A 21,326-nucleotide genomic window follows, 5' to 3' on the forward strand; every position below is an offset into this window, starting at 1 on the left:
TTTGTATTTCCTTCCTTCCTCCCATTCTAATAAGACAGATATTTCTCTTCTTCTTCCAATCAGCTTGGTTTTCTGCAGGGTAGTCTGGGTGGCCCAACATCCCTAATCTCTAACCCTTTACAGGTACTCCAAAACCAGATATTTGAGCTGAATTGCAGTTTTCCTTTGATACCTGCAAGGATCTTGGGAGAAGCAGAGCGTCTGCTAGGGAATATAATCCTGCTGTGCCAGGATTGGGCCTTATTGCAGAGAAAGGGCACTAAAACAGTTTCAAGTTATATAAAACTCTTCTTGAATGACTCCATTGGACCACAAGAGGAAAGTGCCTGCAGAAAGGTGCCAGCTATCTTAACTATAAGAAGTGTTACATTTTAGTCCTCAAAGTGTCCCTAGACAGCAGCTGAGGAAGCAAACTGTACAGTTAGTCACAATGAAAGGATGTACTGAAAAGAGTTCCTTGGTTTTAACTCCTCCTGAACTTCTCATAGTTTTTTGATTGTTTCTTATCAGACGAGTTTGCATTTCTGCCTGAAATGGTTTCATACTGCTGCCAGGCTACCAGATGCTGGCTTTGGAAGCACCTAGCATTTAGAGTTCTTCTGATGCCTTTTTGAGCACATTAATGTTTGTAGCCCATTTTTAATATTTGTAACTATGCATAGGGATGTGCATTCTGAAACCCACTTCCTCCCAGCTGCCTACAGGCCATATCCAGATATGGAGAACAGAATTAATGAGGATTTTCTGCAGGTCTCTGCTGATTATGCTGAAATATATGTTTAACAGAGCTACCTGAATAATTTGGAAAATGTAGTAATTTCAGCATTCTGCTTGTCTGTTTTCAAATAATTTGTGCCAGGCCAGGTGGAATTGAGATCATCTGTTGTACTTTTGTTAGACTGTCATGGGTAATTCTTGAGTTCTCTTTAGGTGTTGTTTGTTAACAAGCCTTCAGTGGAGGCTTCTTGAGGTTGTGGCACAGTTGGCACCTTATGGTTTGGTAACTATTTTCCTTCCTTTATAGCAGGAAAAAAAATCAACAGTCACCAGTGTTCAGAAGCACACAACTGTTCTTTGGAATTTTTGTTGTTAGAAACTAATAGCCTTATATTAAATGTTTTTAGAAGCATTGGAGGCCAGAAATTCTGGGTACTTTGGGATACTGGTAGATTCATAAGGAATGATCCACTGGAAGATACGGAGCCTGTGCAGAAACCATGTAACTACACTGCCAGTCTAAGGGCTTAGGAGGAAATTTAGAAAAGAGTCTTGAATGGAATGTATTCCAAGTAGTGTCCTCAGAGGAGGTACAGCCTTTTTGCTCTGAGTTAAGGTTTTCATTATTCCTGGTGACTGGATGAAATTATCCCGTGAGCTAAACCTTGAAAGTCCTTATTGAAATCATTGTGAATCAGGGGGGCAGCCTCCACACCCCTCCCTGGAGGGACACAGAGGTGCAGTTTTGAGGCCAGCTTCCAGCTAAGACTCATGGTCTGCAATACAGCAGATTGAGGATATTTGGTATTTGGAATGAGGACCTTGGGAGGAATAGGTTACTCTCTTTAACAAGGGCAGTGACAGAGGTGTCCTGCAGAAATGTCTCTCAACCCTTTACTCTCAGGGAGTGGAGAAGAAAGTCAAACAGCACGTTTTTGGACATTTCATGCTAATTTGCCTTTATGGATGTGTTCAGATTCAAGTTGATGGAGGGCTGAGTCGAAATGCTGCCCTCAACTTGCTGACCAGACAAGCTGTTAACATAAACCCAAGCCCACAGCTGCGCGAGGAAGACCTGTGGCCAGGGTCCTGAAGGGAAAGAGTTCTGGGCAGCAGGACCACATTCCCCTCTGCCTGTGCTGTGGATGTAATGACTGGGAGCTGAAAGATGGTTCAGAGAGCCTTGCAGAACCACGGGTCCAAACTGGTGCTTGGAACAAATACAGAGTTTAGACATAGTTAAACTGTTTGGGAGAAGACTAATAAAACATTCTGGAGTGCTGGAAAAAGCCCCACCAGCTTGTATGTTGTTCTAGGAGAGGACAAGAATCCAGTACAATCCATTAACACAAAGGCAGTGTTGCCTGTTTACACGAACAACAAACCACATGGGTTTAGGTTTTCAGAATGTAATACTGGCCAGCTTGTGCCACAATGTATTGCAGAAGACAAATATGATTTATTCTAGATCTTAGCAAACTCATCTGTAAATATTTACTTTGATTATACACCACACAACGTTTTTTTGTTAATGGCTTAATGCATCATTCCTCACGTGGGGATTTTTTGTTTATCTCCTGAGACAGAGGTTGCCTATGTTACGAGTGACTTCCTCAGAGGCTGCATGTAACTTCTCAATTGGGGAATATGAGATCAGAGCCAGAACTGAACTCAGGCCTCTCATTAAATGCCTTTGTCACAAATGCGGTTCATGGGATGAAAATTGGAAAGAGAACCCCCAGGGACTCTTATGCTTAGGTCTCAAATACTGAATTCTAACTTGAAGCAACTTGGGGTTCACAAGAAGGCTGACAGGGTCATTGTCACAGAACTGGGTCATGCTAACTTTCCACCGCGTAGTTTTGTTGTGATATAGAAATTTGCTAAATAGAAACAAAAGATTGAAATAACAATGTAAGAAACTCTTCAGAAGATTCAGACTTACTATACAATTGATTTTGTTGTTCCAAGTCTGTATTCTGATGTAAATTGGTCTTTCTCAGCATCCCTGACTGAATTTTGTGCCTCTTGCCAAGGTCTTCCAACCCTGCTGTTAATAACACTTCTTGGGACAGCTGCTTGGGCCTAGGGACATCCCTTCTCTTGAGGCTGCAAAGTGTGCTTTGCAAGACTGAGGTACCACAATACCATCTCCTAAAGCTGCTGTGAAAAGAAATCTTATCTTACTTACTTACAGCATGAAGTACATCTGTTTTGTAAGGCTTGCAATTAAAGATCTGTTCCAAAATATAATGAAGGCTCAATAAATAAATTTGCTTGGTTTCTGTTCCAGAACCCTGTTGACTTAGCAGGGTGACACTAATTGAATATAACTTATAAGAAACAGGACTAGTGAAGCCCTAGACAGTAGAAATGCACTGAAGTGCATTGTGATCACAGATCTTGTGTTTGCACTCTCTAAACAAATTAGGGATGAATGTCATATCTGTTGAATAGAGCTTCAAAGGACCAATGCAATCAGCTACTTAGGTTATAGCCTTTTAATAAAAGTGGGACAGATGTGTATGTGTACTCTTAAAATAGATTGCCTAAAACAGCTGTCTTTCTTTTACAGGATTTCTTTAGTAAAATTACCTTACTTAGTATGTAACTATACTCTGGTGTGCATTTGCAAGTTTGACAGGGGAATTTGATGTGTTGTTCCAGATACAATCTTCTTCACTGAAAAAAAAACCCACAAACAAACAACCCACAAAACCCAATGGTTTTGTTCTCTAATTATCTGTTGTGTTTTCACCAGCAGTTAGGTACTTTTAAAGACAAGTTCCCAAGGTTAGATGAGCATTTTATTCTTTTTGGTGCTTTAACAAAAATTAGAATGTGCCAAATGTTGTAGTTTTGGTCTAGTTCCCAAGAAAGATAGATTTGCAGCCTCAGGTGAGGGAAATTGCAGAAGAAAATTGTGTATATGAGAATTTCTGCCCTTCTGAAAGTGTCCAGACTGTCTTAATCACCTTAGACAGTTTGTTCCACTCTTTTTGTGATAATTCACACTCCTACCTACATTCTGTTTTTTCTCTTTTCTTTGGTGTTTTTCACTCAAGCTAAATTCACATGAGAGGGAACTCTGATTTGTGTCTGTTTGTGGAACGTGATTGATGCCATTAGTGCCATATGAATAATCAGTACTAACATGCTGACTGTTTTCTTTCTACAGACCAGGTAACAAAAGGAGATCTTGAAAATGTGCTGCAAAAGTTCACGGGGCACATCATGCAAGTCCCTCCACTGTAAGTTCCACAATATTCAGACAATCTTGACAGTTGTGTTCAGCTGTCAGGACTTGCCAACAGAAGTCAGTTCTCCCAGAAGTATTGAGACACGTTTTGGCAAGAGGATAGAGGCAAGGCAGTCAGGAGTTTAACATTTGCAAGTGCAGGTCATGCTCGTTTGAAGATCGAGCGCAAATGGTGACCTGGAGTCTGTGGGTGTTTTGGGTAAATGTCAAGCAGCAAAAGTCTTGAACAGGGCTTGATGGCTTCTGTCCTGCCTTCCAATCTTCCTGACATCTCTGTGGAAGTGCCTTAAATGACTTTGAATTAGTTTTCTGCAACCTTAGAGTGTGAATGAGTGATGAATGACTGAGCAAATTTCTTCTGGTCAGGTGAGCCACAGTAGCTGGCAGTGTGCAAGCACTTGGCTTGTGACAGATGGCTTTTATGGTGATTTCAGCTAACATGCTTTCCTTTGCATTTGCCATATGTCACTTACCATGGTTCCAATGTAAGCCCTGTAAGGTCTGGAACTCTGTACGTGTTCTGCTTCATGTGACCTGTTTCAAATTCCTCTTTGAGCAAGACCTTTTTTGATTTTTCTGTGGTCATCTTGCTGTCATGACCAAAGTTGGGGCTTTGGGTAAAGTTCCATATAATCAGTGAAATCAATTTCTTTGGTTCCGTAATGGTTTCCTAAACACCCTAGAACATGGGTACATAACTTGGCAGTTGCTGTTCAGGAAAGACCCTGGTGTGAGACAAGGAAAGGTGCAATGCAGAACTACAGGAGTTGTCTGAGCAACTCCCAGTGCTCAGCTCAGCATAATGCTAGAACAGAGCATGCCCTGCAGACTTCTGAGAGACAGGATGTTAGAGGCAGATGCAAGTGTTGTAACCCTGACAGAAACCCTTTTATTTCATAAACTGCAAATTGAGTGATGAAACACTTTTAAATCTGTGCAGCAAGAGATAAATATAGGACCATCTCCTCTTTTCCAGTTTATAGAGCTGCTGTCAAATGAGATGATTCTGTGTCCAAGAGATTTTGTGAGTTTTTTGTGAGTACTTGGAGAGGAGTAAAATGCTACTCCAGTCCAGTATTAACAGGATCTAGAGAATGGGAAGCTTGTTCTGTTACAACCGTATGACACACATTTTCATGCTCTGTCTGATCAGCTATTCTGCTTTGAAGAAGGATGGAGAAAGACTTTCAACTCTGATGAAGAGGGGAGAAGCAGTTGAAGCAAAGCCTGCTCGGCCAGTGAGAGTGTACAGCCTTTCTCTCCAGCAGTTCCAGCCACCACTGTTCACGCTGGGTAAAGGTCAAAGTTTATTACATAGAGCAATGCTCCCAGCTTGTTAGTGTTTATTTACACTCACAATGGGACTAAGATAGTGAAATGGGTTTCATTTCACTCAACTGCTTATTTTGGTGTCAGCCCATGTGCAGAGACTTTCACTTTGCGTTAAAAGCACCATGTTTTGGGTTTAAGTTAAGCTGATTATATGTAATCTTTCAGTGAGGGAAAATTCTGAGAGACTGGTCAGGGGATTATTTGCATCTGTCCATGATTTTGCAACCTCCAGCTCATTCCTGTCTCAGGTCTGCTTACTCCACTTTGCCCATTCTTTTACACAGATGCCCAGCCCTGCTGGCATCTCTCCCAGGGCGCAGCAGGGACCAGTATCAGTTACTGTCAGACCACTTTCTTCGTTGAGGAGGCAGGATCTCATCCTTCCTTCTGTCATACATCAAGAAACTTGGATAGTACATTAAGAAGCACATTAATAAATAAACCAAAAAGAACTGTTGTAAATGTTTGATGCTCCTGTAAGGTCAAGATAATGTCTTGCATTGATCTGCCTGCCTAGTTGACCTGTGGTCCTCTGGTGGACCAGATGTTACATGATGAGCAGGTATGAGTGCTGTGTTACTTCAGCTCTTACTTTTTGGTTGAATGACTAGTAGCTGATCACTGGCAGAGGGGGAAGGGAAGACCCGAGATAGCAGGGAAAGTTAAAGGTGAATTTTAAAATTTTATGCAGCTGCCTACCTGCAGTATCTTAAAAGCATTGGTAGTCAGTTTAGGCAGTACTTGAAATAACTTGCCTTCATCATTAGAAATATGAATCAACCTTCTGAAATGCTTAAAATGAATAGGATTGAAGCATTTGTTCACATACCACAGCAAGTACTTAAATTCCAGTGAGTTAGTTCAGTTGCCATTTTATTTGCTTTCCCTCCTGTCTGGCTTAGCAATCTCACCCGCACATATGTTACAGGATGAATAATTGATGGTGCATCCTATAAATATTTTATCACTGGGTTGTTTGCTTAGCTCATTTTTACATTTGTGTGGGGGCATGGTTTCTATGTAGAGTAGATTTCACATTGCACTGGCAATTTACTATGTCACTTTTAACATTCCAGATGTTGAATGTGGTGGTGGCTTTTATGTCAGGAGCCTGGTCAGTGACATTGGCAAAGGTAGGCATGAAAAAAAACCAGGACAATTTAAGGAGCGAGCGTGTGTTTATGGAAAAATTCTGTCATTTTGCCTATCTCCAGGAACTAGACCTATGTGTTATTTTGCAGAATTGTAGTGCTATCACTTGTTTTTATATACTAAGGTAATTTTCTTGGGAGCATGGGGGGAATGAAGGCTGAATAATTGCCAGGGGACCTTGGGGGCTGGGGAATAAAAGTGGAGCAGGCAATAGCACTCAGCAAGATAATGCAGGGCAAGGTGGGGATTTTTTTTATTTCCTCCTCCATGTGTTAAAGCTAACTCAGATTAAGGATAAGAAGAAGAAAAAAGACACTGTCTTTTTAAACATTTAAACATTATTCATCACATTTTGAAAAGAGATTGAACAGAACATTACCATGCACATAATAAACCCTATCTGCTGGAAAGACTTCTACATTGGTGATGATTTTTCTAGTGTTTTCTTTCTGCTTTGCCTTAACTGTGAATAGTTTTGCTTTCCCACAGGGTTATTTGTTTTGTGCTCTATATCTATCAAACTGCATGATGGAGAATAGATAATCCATTTCCAATTTTTTTTTTTTAAATTATACATTTGCAGTTCAAGAAGGCAAGTAATGTTGGATAACCCTATGAATTTCAATGTTGTTATTTGTGCTTAGGCAAGTCAAAGTTTCTGTTACTGCCTTCTGATCATACTGGCTTATGTTTAGCCTTTTAATGATAAACCAAGATAAAGTCTGTCTGAAACTGGTTTCTTTTAAAAAACTGAAAATGCAGTGAAAATCTTCCTGCATCAGAAAGGATGGGAGAAATTATTTTAGTGTACCTGTGCACTTATAAGTCAGCTCTGGTTGCTGGTATGTTTTGTCCCCCTCGTTATGTAATTGTGTCCTGCTGGTATTTATTTAACACAGCAGAGCATTTGTATATTTTTTTATTTTTCCTTATCTTAGTTTATATTATCCTGATAGGCAGCACAGGATAAAAATGTCAAAAATTATTCTTGAAGGCAAGAAGTGCTAACGCCTCAAAATCTGTGGAGAAATAGTTCATGGTCACTTGTGAATGCAGAATGTTCTGTTTACATCTTATGACATTATTTCCTCTCTTTTCATTCTGATCGAAATCTGGGAAAATTTTTGACAACTTTCTGTCAGATTCTGAACTCTTTACTACTCCAGAGATCTACTGAAATCAAAGGACTTCCTGGGCTTGCATTTAAGAAGATATAAATGAGTGATAAATCTTCGTCAACTTCCTTCTCAGGCAAAGCAGAATAATGTAGAAGGCTACATATAAAAATACATTTTAAGTGAGCCGCAAATGGTTAAGCTTTTAAAGTTTATCCATGGACTTTTTCCCAATTCCTCTTTTTCTTCCTGCAGAACTCTCTACCTGTGCCACTATGCAGGAGCTGACCCGCACCAAGCAGGGGCCGTTCACGCTGGAGGAACACGCCCTTCACGAAGACAAATGGACAATTGATGAAATTGCCCGGTCCTTAGAGCACTGCACAGCTCTGCTCCCCAGAGAGCCATCTCGTAAAAAATTGAAGACAGAGCATCCTGGTGAAACCGCTGTGATCTGTGAAGATAAGTGATAAGTTGGGTCAAGGAAAAAGACTGAATGATTGAGATATTTTAAGATTGGATTGGTGCTGTCCCGCCTCCTGTGTAAATCTACAAGTCTGTACTGGGAGGGTGACAAACTGCAACACAAGAAAAATGGCTCTTTTGTTTTCTGGGGCTGGAACGTGCACTGAAAATATTCAGTGCTTGCTGTGTCCTGATTGTTTATTTTCCTTTTTGCACAGTGTAAATGGGTCTGCCACTGATGCCAAATCTTCATAAACTTTTAAAGAACTTTCAAGCTGCAAGATAGCTGTTATTGCTAATTCCTCAATAAAGAAAATTATAAACATTGTCTGATAAGTGTGCTCAAAAAAAAACATAATCTTTTTTTTCTTTAATGCTGGTAACCAAATCCTGAAATACCACAATGACAAGACCGTCACTTGAAGGATACAATAATGTGGTGTGGCAGTTTGCTTTCTCGAAGTCCATTTCAGGATATATCCATTTTACCTTAGTTTTTCCTTTGCTTGTTCTTTCAGTCAAATGCTTGCAGAATACGGTAAGTGCAGGTGCTAATATTTTAAGTTCAATCTGAAATGTCAGCATAAATGAATAGTTTTTAAGTATAAACAATCCCTGAAGATAACTGTTTGCTAACAATGCTCTGAAGTGGACAGTCATGATTACAGGTGTACATATCTTATTCTAGTCCAATGTCCCAGTTGGTGGCCATCCATAATTTAAAGTACAGTTAACTGTTGTGCCCATCATAGGGCTTATAAAGTTAATTTTTGCCATCTGTATATTGCTTGATGGATTCTACCATGGATTGAGTAGAAGGCTGATGTGCTTCCAGGCTCTGACTGATTTGATCCTGACTAGTTGTGTGGGCAACAGAGGGACCCCTCCATCAAAGATCCTTGTTGAAGCCATTTTATTTCACTCGGGGCAGTGGGAGCCTGTTCCACAGTTCATGTGGTCAACAGAACTTAATTGCATGGGTTTTATCACCACTGCTTCCCTTGGGATTTTCAAAATTACTAAAAGGCAGTGGTTTGAGAATGGTATAATGCACCCTACTTTGTTTCCATGACTAACTAATCCTGTTATTCCCATACAAGTTAGTAGTGGGTCTGTTTTCCTCTTGTCATAGTGAGGAACATAGTGGTTGAAACAACTGCTCTTGAAACTGTCACTGCAATGTCACCAAGGAGGAATGGACTGACAGCTGACACCGTTTCGTGCTGCTGGTCACCAGGTCTCTGTGGCTTTGTACAACTCCTGCACCTTTGGTTCTGGAGTACAGGGGGTTGACTGAGGGACTGAATGCTGTAGAGTCAAGAGTTTGTGCTGATATTAGGGTGTATCTTTTAGCTAGAGACATGAAAATTTGATTTAATGACTCTGTGTTAGTAGTCTTGCTACTTCCAATGGTAAGTTATCTTGGTATCTGATTACCTCTATTGCTTAAAAGAACCTGTGTTTTATTCCTGACTTGACTTCAATCTCCACGTGCTGTATTTTATGTCTGTGTCTGCACCTTACTAAAAGGTATTATATGAAAGGGTCGAGTCCCAATCTTACCTTCAATCTAAGAAATTAAATAAATATCCTGAAGTTTCTCATTGCAGGATACCTTTCCAGACATCTGTAGTATTTTTTTTGTTTTCTATGCAATAAGAAATGGAAGTCTGTGCAAGAATAATGAAGATTTTGTTTAGAGGGAAGATAGAGGGTTTTTTATTGTTTTATTGTTCAGTAAACAGACAGTTTTTATTTGTGTATTCTTACAAAGAAATTAAAGAAATGTTGAAAATACCACAAGCAAATTGAAATGTTAGAGCACTGTAGCAGCATATATAATATACACTATGGATGAAGTAACTGATATAAGAAATTTTGATTTCAGAGCTGGGAGAAAAGCTTGTGTTCAGTAAGGGAACAGTGGGAGACTTTAGTTGTGTCTTTTTAGGGTGGGTTTTCTGGTACTTTGAGTAGAAACAGAGAAGAAATAGATTATTTCCTAAAGAAATCAAATAAAGCAGAAAATTTCATTTTCCAGTATACTTATCTTGAATGATCAAAGGCTTTAATTGAAACACAGCTTCTCTTATTGTCCAAATCTGTATTTTCCCAAGAACCTAATTTATGTTATCCCAGTGATTTTCTAGATTAAGTTCTAATTTTATTTATCTTTCTCATTTTTAAAAAATAGCACAGTAGATATAATTCTATTAGTCTACTTCTTTTGTCTTCAGGGATTTGTTTCTTTAAAAATTAGTGCAATTGAGAAATCTCTGTATTAATAGGGTACATTTGTATGAAGTGTTATAAGTGTCTAACACATTTTTTATCTCATCTGTTTGTTTAATGCTTACCAAGACTTTCTTGCTATTCCATGTAAGAGCCCCTGATATTTTTAATTTCAAAAGGAGAATTCTGTTTTCATCAACTTTTTGGTTAACTTGCAACTAGTCTGTTGTAATTATTGCTAACAAATCTGTGATCCTGAGAAGACAGGATCTGTTCCATAGTCTAGTCGCTCAAGGGAAATGAAGTAGCAATCAAAAGAAAGCCTCTTGTGGACATCAAGTTCTGGTTTAGGCTGCAAGTCCTAATGCATATGGAAAGCATAGGGAGAGAATGCAGTTGTACACAGTCAGGAATCTACATGCAGTGTGTGGATAGTGTTTCTAAAGACTGGAGATGTGTCAATTTATGAATGCAACTTCCCTCTATGCTTTCATTCTTCTGTGGCAAGTAGAGAATCATGGAATCATTCAGGCTGGACCATCAAATCTGACCATTAACCCAGCACTGTCAAGTCCAACACTTCACCAGCTTTAGCTAGATCTTTTTTCCTGGAATTCCTCTCATCTTCCCCAGTGCATCAGAAATAAAGTCAGAATTTCTTTATCTCAAATTGATGACAAACTTCTCCCCACGTGGCTTGTGTTGAACTACAGAAGGTTTTTCACTTAGAAGCTGGGTATGTGTGGTTGGAGTTGTAAGTGGCTGGACAGCAAACCCATGGCAGGCAGCACTGGGTGTTCTTAGAAAACAGTGTAAAGAGTGCATAAATAACCACTGGTGAGTGTCACTCCATTCCTTTCTTAAACAGTTGAGCTGTCTTTTCAAACATTCAAACTCCTCTGCCTACTTCCCAGTGTTTTTCCTACGTCCTTGGCCTCACTAGCATGCTGTTTCCTAAATTCCCCTGTGCTTTAATGGTTCTCTACCCTTTGAGCCATTAGTTCCAATGAACAGTAATTGGGAAGCCACAGAAAAATCTAGGAATAACTTCTTTAGATATGTTTTATTAAGTGTTTAACCCAGTAGCTTGAAACTATCCAGATCTGGAAGTAAGTGGTGGTGTTCCCATGGGAACCTAGGGAAATACTCATTTTAACTTTCATATTCTTATTAACATGCACATCCCAGGGATACCAGGCTTCAGAATTGTGCTGTATCCACAGAAAAACATATTTTTTTAGAAGAAAATATCCCATGATCTTGGATCTCGATTACTGATGGTCATTGATAGTGCAACAGTAAGTCTATTTAGGGAGAGAGAAGTGTGTATACCATATTTCTGAGAGTAGTAGAAGAGTTAGTACCAAGTTCCTAGCTGAAGCAAATGGTAGTTAATTGGAATTATATGGTAATTTGGCTAGAAAATATGCTTGTCTGTGATTTACCATTTAAAATATACCCTTGACACAGATTGAACATTTTAATGAGCATTGTTCATGGGGAAAGTCCTGGTACATAAGCATGTCCTGCTTTTTGGGCTGAATATGGTCTCTCTTGACTTTGGACTTGCTGTCTTTAATCCACAGCAGTGTGGTTCCATAGCTTGGCTCTGACAGCTCCAGTGCTGCTGCTGCTTCAGTGGGGTTGACAAGGGTTTCATAATTTGTCTCCCTCCAGCCTCTGCCTGGCTGGCTCTATTTCTTCCTTATTTAAAGGGTAGTTTTCACTTTATAATATATTTCTCCTGCCAGTGTGTTGAGCACTTTTTAAATGTTTTTCAAGCAAAATCACTAGGATTTTTTTTAATATTCATCAAGTCTAAGCCATTAGTAAAATATTCTAGGAATGCCTTCATCAATAACTAAGCATTTAGCATCTTACCCTGTGGTTCTGTTTTTGATTTATATGTTTATTAGAAGAAAATAAAACTTTGAATAACTGCCCAAATTTTGGGATACCTTAGGATTTTATTTTTTATTGTAATAGATGGTGAATTTACTATTCTGGGCATGAATGGCTCTACGATTTAATGAGTAGGGTCATGGTGTTTGCTTGGCAGAGTCAAGGAGTGAGTTTGCAATAGTATTAATTTTATTAAAAAGGCCTTACAGAAACAAAGCTAAAGTGCCTGTATATGAGAGTTTGACTACAATGTACAACCAGAGGGAAATCACAGAGACAGTGAATGGATTCAGCCAGCTTGGGCAAAGTTATTGTCTCTATTAAAAAGCAGTCATTGTTTCTAATAGCTGTGGGTTTAATTTGCTTCTTTGTGAGACCTGATTAAGTAAATCACCAATAGTTAAAAGCATGTCAAGCAAACAGGTTTATCGTCTGGATGCTGCTGTCTGCTCTGGGTGATGAGATGCTGTGTCTTCTCTTGCTGTCTCTGGAATCAATTGCTGAGATCATACAGGTATTAGAACAGGCAAAGCAAGAAGCTGGTAAATGGGGGTGGATGGTTGCAGTGCTCAAGTAAAAAATGGACTATATTGCAAGAAGAAAACTATATTTTTTCCCAGTTCTGTTTTTGTGGAAGTGTTGGAGACATTGCCAAGGCTCAGAGAAAGTCTTAGCGTGGCTACCTGAGAAACACCTAATGTTTTTGTTATGGATGTGAGTGTCTGGGACTTTTTTCCTCTTCCCTCCTCACTCCTAGGTTAAAGAAGTGGGTTAAGTCAAAGCTGCAGCCTCTCCCTGACATTTCCATGTCACATTGCTCTGTGTGTTGTGGATGCTGAAACAATCCTGTGCTCAAACTCTGGGCTGTAAGAGGCATTGTGGGTCTTGCCCCAGAAGTTAGGAGTAACAGGATGAGGAGGACAAGAAATGAGGCAATGGAAATTGTAGTATAAGCACAAAGTGGCCGCCTTCTTACAAGGCATATTCATCTTAGGTTACAGCTCTGTGCCTGGCCTTTCCACTTTGCATGCCATTACCGTATCTACTGTTTGAGACAGTTCATCCTAAAACTCTCTTAGCCTCTTTCCCCTCCAGGTTTATGTGAGCCTTGGGATAGTGTGGAGCAAAGATGCTGTGTAGCTTCTGTGAGGACAGGGAAGCTGGTACAAAGTAGAACTGAAAAGGATGAGGAGTGTCTGGTCCGTTTCTTACCGTGACCCTTTCCTAATGAAAACAGAGTTCTGGATGCTTTAGCGCCATTTCTCTGGGACTTTGGATTATTTTAGATATTTCAGAATTAAGTACTCCAAAGTCAAATCTGCAGCTGAGTGCATGCATTAGAAACAAAATGCATCATTTCACAGATGTCATATTACTCTTAGTGGCTTCAGAACATGATTTTACAGCTTAAATTGGAGGGGGATAGAAAAAGAATGGCAAGAGGTAAATGCATATTTCGGTTGTTACATTTTTAAAGTAGATAAGCTTATTTTAGGTAATTATGTAGGAAAATGCACCAAGTGTTCTAATGGAGGAAAGGTAAAGAGAAAGAACAAAATTTTTCCTACCTTTTCTGTTTCTTTTAGCAGATAAAACAATTACCTTAAATACACCATTTCAAAGCTTAAGAAGCTTTTATGTGGAAATGCATGAGAGGTTGTTGCTGATGTGAAAAAAGGCATTTATTTTTATTTCAAAGTTGAAAAGATAGTCTTCCGTGATGCCCTTCAAAAAGCAGTGTTTTGCTTTGCTTATATTGAATTGCCGTAAATCCTTAGCGTAACTTATTTTGTGAGTGGTATTGTCATAGTAAATCATTTCCTGCAGCTGGCTGTCCTAGGGATCAACAAAACTATTTCAAGTTCTGCAGGTACACAGTACCCATTTCCAGTGTAAATGGAACATTGTGTACAAACACTAAATGTATTTAGAAAACAAGATTAATTCTCAGTAATCTTTGCTATGCAGATTGCTGTTGCAGTAAAATATTATCCAAGCGGCTGCTGCTTTGCTGCATTGCTTTGTACACAGTTTCTTCTTACTTTATACTCTAATTTGACAAAGAGCACTGGCAGACTCTGTTGATTTTTTGTCCAGGTGATTCATTTCACCCAGCTGCTGTGCACACAGAGACATTACTGGTTTTAATCTCTGTATTTACTAGTTATGATTTCCAAGGACTGCACTCTGTGGCGCTGGCTGAAGGAATTGTTCACCTCATCTGTCCCAGTCAGAGACTGGTGTGTTTATTTCCTGGTGAAGATAAACTGGACTCTTAGGAGAAGATCATATGTCTCATTCTGTTGCTCTGAAAACCCCCAGCAGAAGACAGAGGGAGCAACCGAGGTTCCAGTAATCCTCCCTCCAAGTGAGAATTGGTTGGAAAGGTCAGCAAGGTGTGTGGGTACAGAGCTAACTTAAAGTGTGTGATTATTTCTTTTGACCTCAGTGACAGGACTCCTGCCCTCTTGTACTAAATTATGTAAGTTATTACTCACTGAATTAAGACCTTTTGTGTTTCATTTTGACCTATCATGTTTTTGTTCTTTTTTTCTTTCTATTTTAGTAATGTGAACTGATGGTTTGAACAATTGTGTTACTTTTTTACAGGAGAAAAAAAAAGACAGTAAAATAAATATTAATGGTGTGGCACAACACTTAGAGTTGTTCCATGTCTAATGAATATGTAACAGTTCTATTTTCTACTCAAACACACCAAAATTGTCAGAATATAATTAGTGTTATTTTTAAAAAATGTGTTTATCTAGGAAGTTAATTTCTCTGGGGAGTGCTGTTAAAGGCTGTGCAGAGTGGGTATACCTACTTGAGTGTGTTGGTGATCTGTTTCTAGAGTTAGGAACTTGTATTTTTATTGAATTGTATACCATATCCCTGCACAAGTTTTTTCTGTCTTTCTTTGCTGTACAGCAGATGTTTATTACTGGAAAGACCGTAGTCATACAATCCAAGCTGGTATTCATCCATTCCTTTCTATCAGTGGAAATAGGGAGCACACATCCCCACTCTGCTCCCCTACATTAAATCCAAAGCTGGTCTGTCAGAATTTTATAGAACTGAGCCAGAAATAAGCCATTGTGCCACAGAGAAGGTGGGGTATGATTAGGTTGTCAGGAGATGAAATTTTTCTGGAAGCAAAGCATGTTTCGTAGTTGCAAAGAAACACGGAGAAAACTCAGCAGGATAGCCTTTTCTGTGAATCTGCAATCTAATCCTGAACATGCCACACCAGAGAGATTTTCCAAGAAGGGCATCTTTTAGAAGGACATCCAGCTGTTGGATCACAGGAGTAAAGCCCCCACCATTTTTCTGTGCCTCAAAATAATTGGTTGAACTCTCCACCTCTCCTTTGCTAAAGGACGTCTCTGAGTCTGTTTCGCTCTCACATTCCAAGGCTGTTTTTCAAGCCCTTCAGTGAGCTCTTGACATTCCCGCAGTTTTCCATGACTGCATACACACCAGATGTGGTTCAGAGAGTATCTCTGACACTCCCTTTTCATTTTCTTAGCTTGTATAGTTTGGGAAGAAAATAAGACGGAATGCCTGGCAGCATCTCCTGTGTTACTGGCATGGACTTTCTGCTTTGTGCCTGTTGTGTGAGGTGAATCTGGCAATAGGAGAGGGCATTCCATGCTTTAATCTCTCCCTGTGTAAGAAAAACACACTTTCTCCTGTCACTTTTGTAACGTGTGCGTGCTTGTTTTTTTGGAGTTGGACAGCTTCTCCCAACTCTTCTGCTCCTTGGTACCCAAGAATCATCTCTCACTGCAACAATCCACTGGTTTCAGAACTGGCCCAAGGCTATAAAGCAAAGTTACAGTCCAGGGATGTTGCTGACTGTGGAATGGAAGAGAGGAAAAAAAATTGGCCAGGAGCAAGTAATTGTTGAGTGGCAGAAACAACTGAGAGCTCTTGGTAAATCAAGAAAAATGGCTGGTGTCTGAAAACAACAGTGTGGTACAAGGCTGGAAAAAAAATGTGCTTCGGCTTTCTAAGGTATTTTTATAGCACTTAGCTTTGTTCTTTCTCAACAATCTAACAATCTCAGAAAAGTGGTTTTATTGGTATCCAGTCAAACATGGTTGCAGGTTTTGGGAAGCTCAATTGACACAGAATTTGTTTCTTTTCTCTCAAGTTTTTATGTATATGTAAATCCTTAAGTAAAATGTAATAGGTAGTCAGCAAAGCTGAAATTCAAACTTACACATGCACGTTTTCCAGTGCACTTCCCAAGGACCTCAGCTCTGAGAGGACTGAGGACCCTGTGGGTGTTCTGTGGCTCTGTTCTGTGGGGTGCTGAGTAATTGTTCAGGAGGGCATGGGCATTTTAAGGGAAGAGGGTGGCTGTGAAGAAAAAGAAATCTTCAGCCTCCATGTTAGTATATTTAATCCTTCACTTAGAAAAATGGCTTTCAGTGTTTGGAGGTAAGGTCAACCCAGTGACTCTTTTATTATATAGAAACCAAGCCACAGACTTTATCTTCCTTTGTGAAGATTTATTTGACCCAGAGAGACCAGTGAGGAGCTGTAGCCAAGGGAAGAAAACACTTTGTTTCTTAAAACTGATAAAATACTAGATGTGTGCCCACAGTGGAAGAAATTTTAGGCTACAATTACCTGAATTAATTTGCATAAAGGAATAAGAAACTTTCTGACATGTTGACTTACTTCATTTCCCAGGATGTTCTCTCACTATGGGGGATTGCTTTGTTGCAATAATTATAACTTAACCCCATTGCTGTTTGTATCCCAGTGGATGGCTTGGTTCTTGCCTCTCAAATGTACTGTCTGTACTGACTCCAGCATAAGCATCTAACCTGAGGAACTGAATGGTAAATACAGAACTTCAACCAAGCACTGCTACTCTTGTTATTTTGGAAAATATTAGTTATTTTGGTAAATATTAAAATCCTGTAAAAGAAAGTGAGTATCAAGAATTATTTGAAAGAGGAAAAAATATTTGCATTTTGAAATATTTTCTTTGGAAAACAAAGCTGCCAGTAATCTCTCAGGGTTGGGAGGGAACTTTTCCAAAACATGGATTAATGTCTGTTTAGAGAGGAGAATCCTTAGACAAGCTGTTGAATATTTTGGTCAGTGGGTTCAATGAGCTCTGGGCCTTGGGCCTGACTGCCAGCTCAGGGGTTGTTCCTAACGGGGTCCTGATAAGTCACCAGTATTTAATTCAAGTTCATGTTTCTGTCATGCCAGGTTGCTCAGAGTGTTGGCTGCTCTGTCAAAGTTACAGCCTGATACATCAAATCTTGAAAGCTGCCACATAGCTGGCTGAGTCCAAGTGATCAAAATTAACTATGTAGGAAAGATGCATCTTATCAAAGAGCACAAGATGGACTAGGCATAGGGTATGCAGGGAAAAAAGTGTGAGGAGAAGGAAACATTTTTTTTTGCTTTAAAAATCTATTTTATTAAAATTTATTTGGCTTTGGTTGTTCAACTTTAACACTAGTCTATGCAGTCTATTGCAGGCTGAAGGTAGAATGAAAAGAAACTGCAAATTCACAGAAATTCTCCAGGTCAAAACTGTTACTGCTAATTGCAGAACTGTCAGTGTCACAAGGTTGCATCATGTAAAGGCACTTTTGAGTATTACTTAATATTTTTATGCTTGTCTTTCACATCTGAAAAATCTTCATCTGCTAAGGTATGCATCCTAAAGGGCAAGCCAAGAAAATGAAGATATTATTATGCTTTAATTTTAGAAGCAAATAGTAGAATCAGGACTGTTGAATCGTGGTCACAAGGATGTCAAGCAGGGCTTTAAGGCAATTATTGAGGCTTTTTGTTCACTTAGAATAGGATCTGGCTTGTGAATGTGAGGCAGCATTAATGTGAAACATTAGTGTTCCTTCCCAGACATTGTGTGTATCACGGCAGACAATGTTTTATCTCTCCATATGTTTCCCAGTTTAAATAGAAAGCCAGGCAAATCATGAGGGGAGGAAATAAACATCCATGTTTATGGATGTGAACTCTTAACAGCAATTAAGCTCAACAGATCTCTTAGTCTGAGATTAGCAGTTACCTGGATCATGACTCTTCTCACCAAACTGAAATTCTGCTCACAATATAATTTAGAATTCATATATAGATGGCTAATGGAAATATGAGCTGGTATATTAGTGTAGGAAATGCATAAAATGTTTAAAACATTAAAAAAAAAATTAAAATATTTTGGGGAGTAGTTTTATGTGCCTTAAAGCCTCCAGCTTGCATGTGATAAAGGCAAATTTGATCAAAACAACATGCTTTTCAGAGTGTGCAGCTGGCTATGTTCCCCTCTCTCCTTAACTAATTGTAAAATATCTGCTTGTAATTAGATCAGTTTTAACCAGGTCTGCTCAAAATTGTCTGTGAAATGGCCAAATATTTCCTTTGACTTTACTGACATTATTCCAAATTTACATTGGTACGATGTAGAGCAGAAATATGCCCTGGAGAATGTGGAACCCCAAAGGCATTCACTAAAGCCATTTTTTAATAATAATAATAAAAAAGGTGTTGAATGTCATTTGTCACTGTCTCCCATTTGCTTGTACCTAGAGGAATGCAAGAAAGCTCTCCCATTAGCTGCTAGTTCAAAACTAGTTCAAAAAGAAGGCCCAGTGCCTCCAGGAATTTCTTTCCAGCAGTTGGCTGATCTCTGCAGGTCGCTGTTCACAGTTACTTTAAATCAGCCTGTCCTTTGGCTTTTCTGGTTGCCAGAACCTGTTATCTGCAATCCTGTTTAACTGGCAACTTTAAAATGTATTTGAGGATGTTATTTTCAAAGCACAGTGCTTTCTGAGAAGGGTTTTGCACTTTAACAAGTTGTCTTCTGATGCAGTGAACACTGACCTTCATCCTGTTCTCGGTAAAGGTAAAGCTAACATGGAAAGGCTCTGGCATTCTTTAAATGTTCCAGCTAAATATCCTTTTATGTTTCTATGGTCAAAAATGCAGATGACATTTCAAAGTCGGTCTTTTATTGTTTTCTTCAAAGGGATTTGCTAAGGAGCAAATTATTCTCTAAGCAATTCCTTTTTCTCTGCACTTCTAAAGAGGTTCAGACATAAGGGCTGTTCTTTTGTGATGTCACATATTTGTATAACACCTCTTGGGGATATAAAAATAATTCACAAATGTTAATTAAGGGTTCCACCCCAGTCAAGTGGTAAGGCATGAACACATTTTCTCTGTGAATAAGTGAGTTAGACAGCAGGTGAGCAGTACAGGGTCCTGGCAATAAGGCAGGTTACCTTTTTACTGACTTAACCTCACCTGACTGCTCTGTGTCTTTGCCCTCCCTTTACCTGCCTCTTTGGTCTGAAGTGATTTATGGCAAAAGTAGCTTCCCAATGTGGACAAAAAAGCCCCTGTTTCATTTTGGAGTTTAGGTACACCGTAACATAAATGGATTTATGCTTGTGGATTCACTGTGGTGTAGCTGCTGGTGGATCTGTGAGAAGCAGCATCTCTTGGGCTGGCAAAGCTCAGGCTGAGCTTTATGTCACGTTTACTGTGCAAAGACTGTGGGTGTGATGGTGCTGTGCCTTCCCTCCCTCTCTGCTCTGCTCTGGTGAGATTCGCCCTGTTAGGTTCCTTTGGAGCCTGCACAGCCTTCTTTCCACTTCTGAAGGTGAGCTGTGTGTCGGGCCAGCAGTGAGGACACCTTTGTTGTGAGCAGCTGGGGTGAGGTGCCCTCAGCTCTGCATCTGAGGAGGGTCTTCCTTCAGCTGGCTGCAAACTCCTCAGCCACAGTGCCACCTCTGGTTTGTGTCCTGGCAAGGTGCTTGGTTGTTATCGTGTCTAATTAGCACTTAAAAATGGCCCACTTACACTGCTCTGTTTTTCAGCAGACTAAGGAAAAGCTTATAATCAGCCCGTAATTAGCCGGTAGTAAATTTTGCTGAGCAATGAGGAAGGATAGTGAAGGACTGTGTTATTTCAAAGAAAGGTCTCTCGTACCTGCACATAGCAGCTCTGCAGCATGGGCTGCCTTAGCAGAGGCTGTAGGTGGGGGAAACCCAAAGCTGCAGGTTCCTGGGATGTCAGGATGGGAAGACATTGAGCAGTTCCCATCTCTGAAGAGGAAACAGGGATGAGCTCTGTGACCCAGCCCTTGCTTTTGCTGGCTTGCTACCCTGACAGAGTGGCTTGCCCACAGCCCTGTCATCACTTGCATTGTGTGAAATGTGGAAGAAGACCCATAGGAGCTGTGATGCCCTGGAGCATTAGGCTTGGTAAGAAAAGGTTGAGAAATTCTGGAAGTGTGCCGGTGATGAAGAGTGAACCTCAGAGCTGTTCCATCAGCAGCTGCAGCTATCAATCATCAGAATATGAAGCAGAAACTTCATGGCTGGAAACTTGTTCCATGATCCTGATCATCCTCATGGATGATTTCTGCTGGGATTTGACCTGGACACCATGATGACCTTCTCCTGCCTTCTCCCTACCACAGACCTGGAATGCTTGGAACAAGTGCTATGTATTATCCTGGGGGAAAAGCCAAAATTCCTTCTAGGTTCACTGCCAGGTTGCAGGATTGTATATTCTGTTAGGAAGATTTAATTTAGACTCTACAGATGATATCTGCAAGCAGGGTTTAAAGGTCAGTCTAGCTTGGATCTCTCTTAGTTCAGGTCTTAACCTGCAGCTGCCTTGGCCCACTGTGGAATGCTGGGGCTGGTTGCTGTTGCAAGGTTACCCTTGGGTTTAGACCAGTGCAGGAGGAAGGAGGGAGTCCAATAGCCTAGGAATTGCAGAAAATAACACTTGGATTTTTCACATGCTCATGAGCATGATTCTGATTTTGCAAACATGTGAGTTTGTATCATATGATGTTCAGGTGATGAGTCTCAATTTTCTGGAGATAAATTGTTTGGTTTTCATTTTATGCAATATCAGAATACAGATGGGCTGATGGTCTTTGTGCCTCTTCATAGATATTCTGAAAGTGGAGATGCTGACCCATCAATTGTACCTAACAGTACCATTACAGGAAAATCTCTTCTGTCAGTAACTACTATATACTGGCCTAGTTTCCTCCCAGCAGCTGCACAGCATGGCACCAGCAGTGTAATTCAAGTCTAAATTTATGAATGTCTGCTAAAGTGTGAGTTGCACTCCTATGCACT

At 39.9% G+C, this 21,326-nt stretch overlaps 1 protein-coding gene across 1 annotated transcript in view; it reads left to right on the forward strand.

Annotated features, from left to right (window-relative positions):
- TRUB1 (TruB pseudouridine synthase family member 1) overlaps nt 1-8,365 on the forward strand; it is a 28,885-nt gene extending 20,520 nt beyond the window's left edge. The window contains exons 5-8 of the mRNA XM_064663415.1: nt 3,896-3,968; nt 5,130-5,269; nt 6,385-6,441; nt 7,831-8,365. Coding sequence (XP_064519485.1) covers nt 3,896-3,968; nt 5,130-5,269; nt 6,385-6,441; nt 7,831-8,045 — 485 coding nt within the window. The 3' untranslated portion in view covers nt 8,046-8,365. The remainder of the gene's footprint in view (nt 1-3,895; nt 3,969-5,129; nt 5,270-6,384; nt 6,442-7,830) is intronic.
- Nucleotides 8,366-21,326: the final 12,961 nt, after the last annotated feature.

The sequence above is a fragment of the Pseudopipra pipra genome, chromosome 8, assembly GCF_036250125.1.
Source record: "Pseudopipra pipra isolate bDixPip1 chromosome 8, bDixPip1.hap1, whole genome shotgun sequence".
NCBI lineage: Eukaryota > Metazoa > Chordata > Aves > Passeriformes > Pipridae > Pseudopipra > Pseudopipra pipra.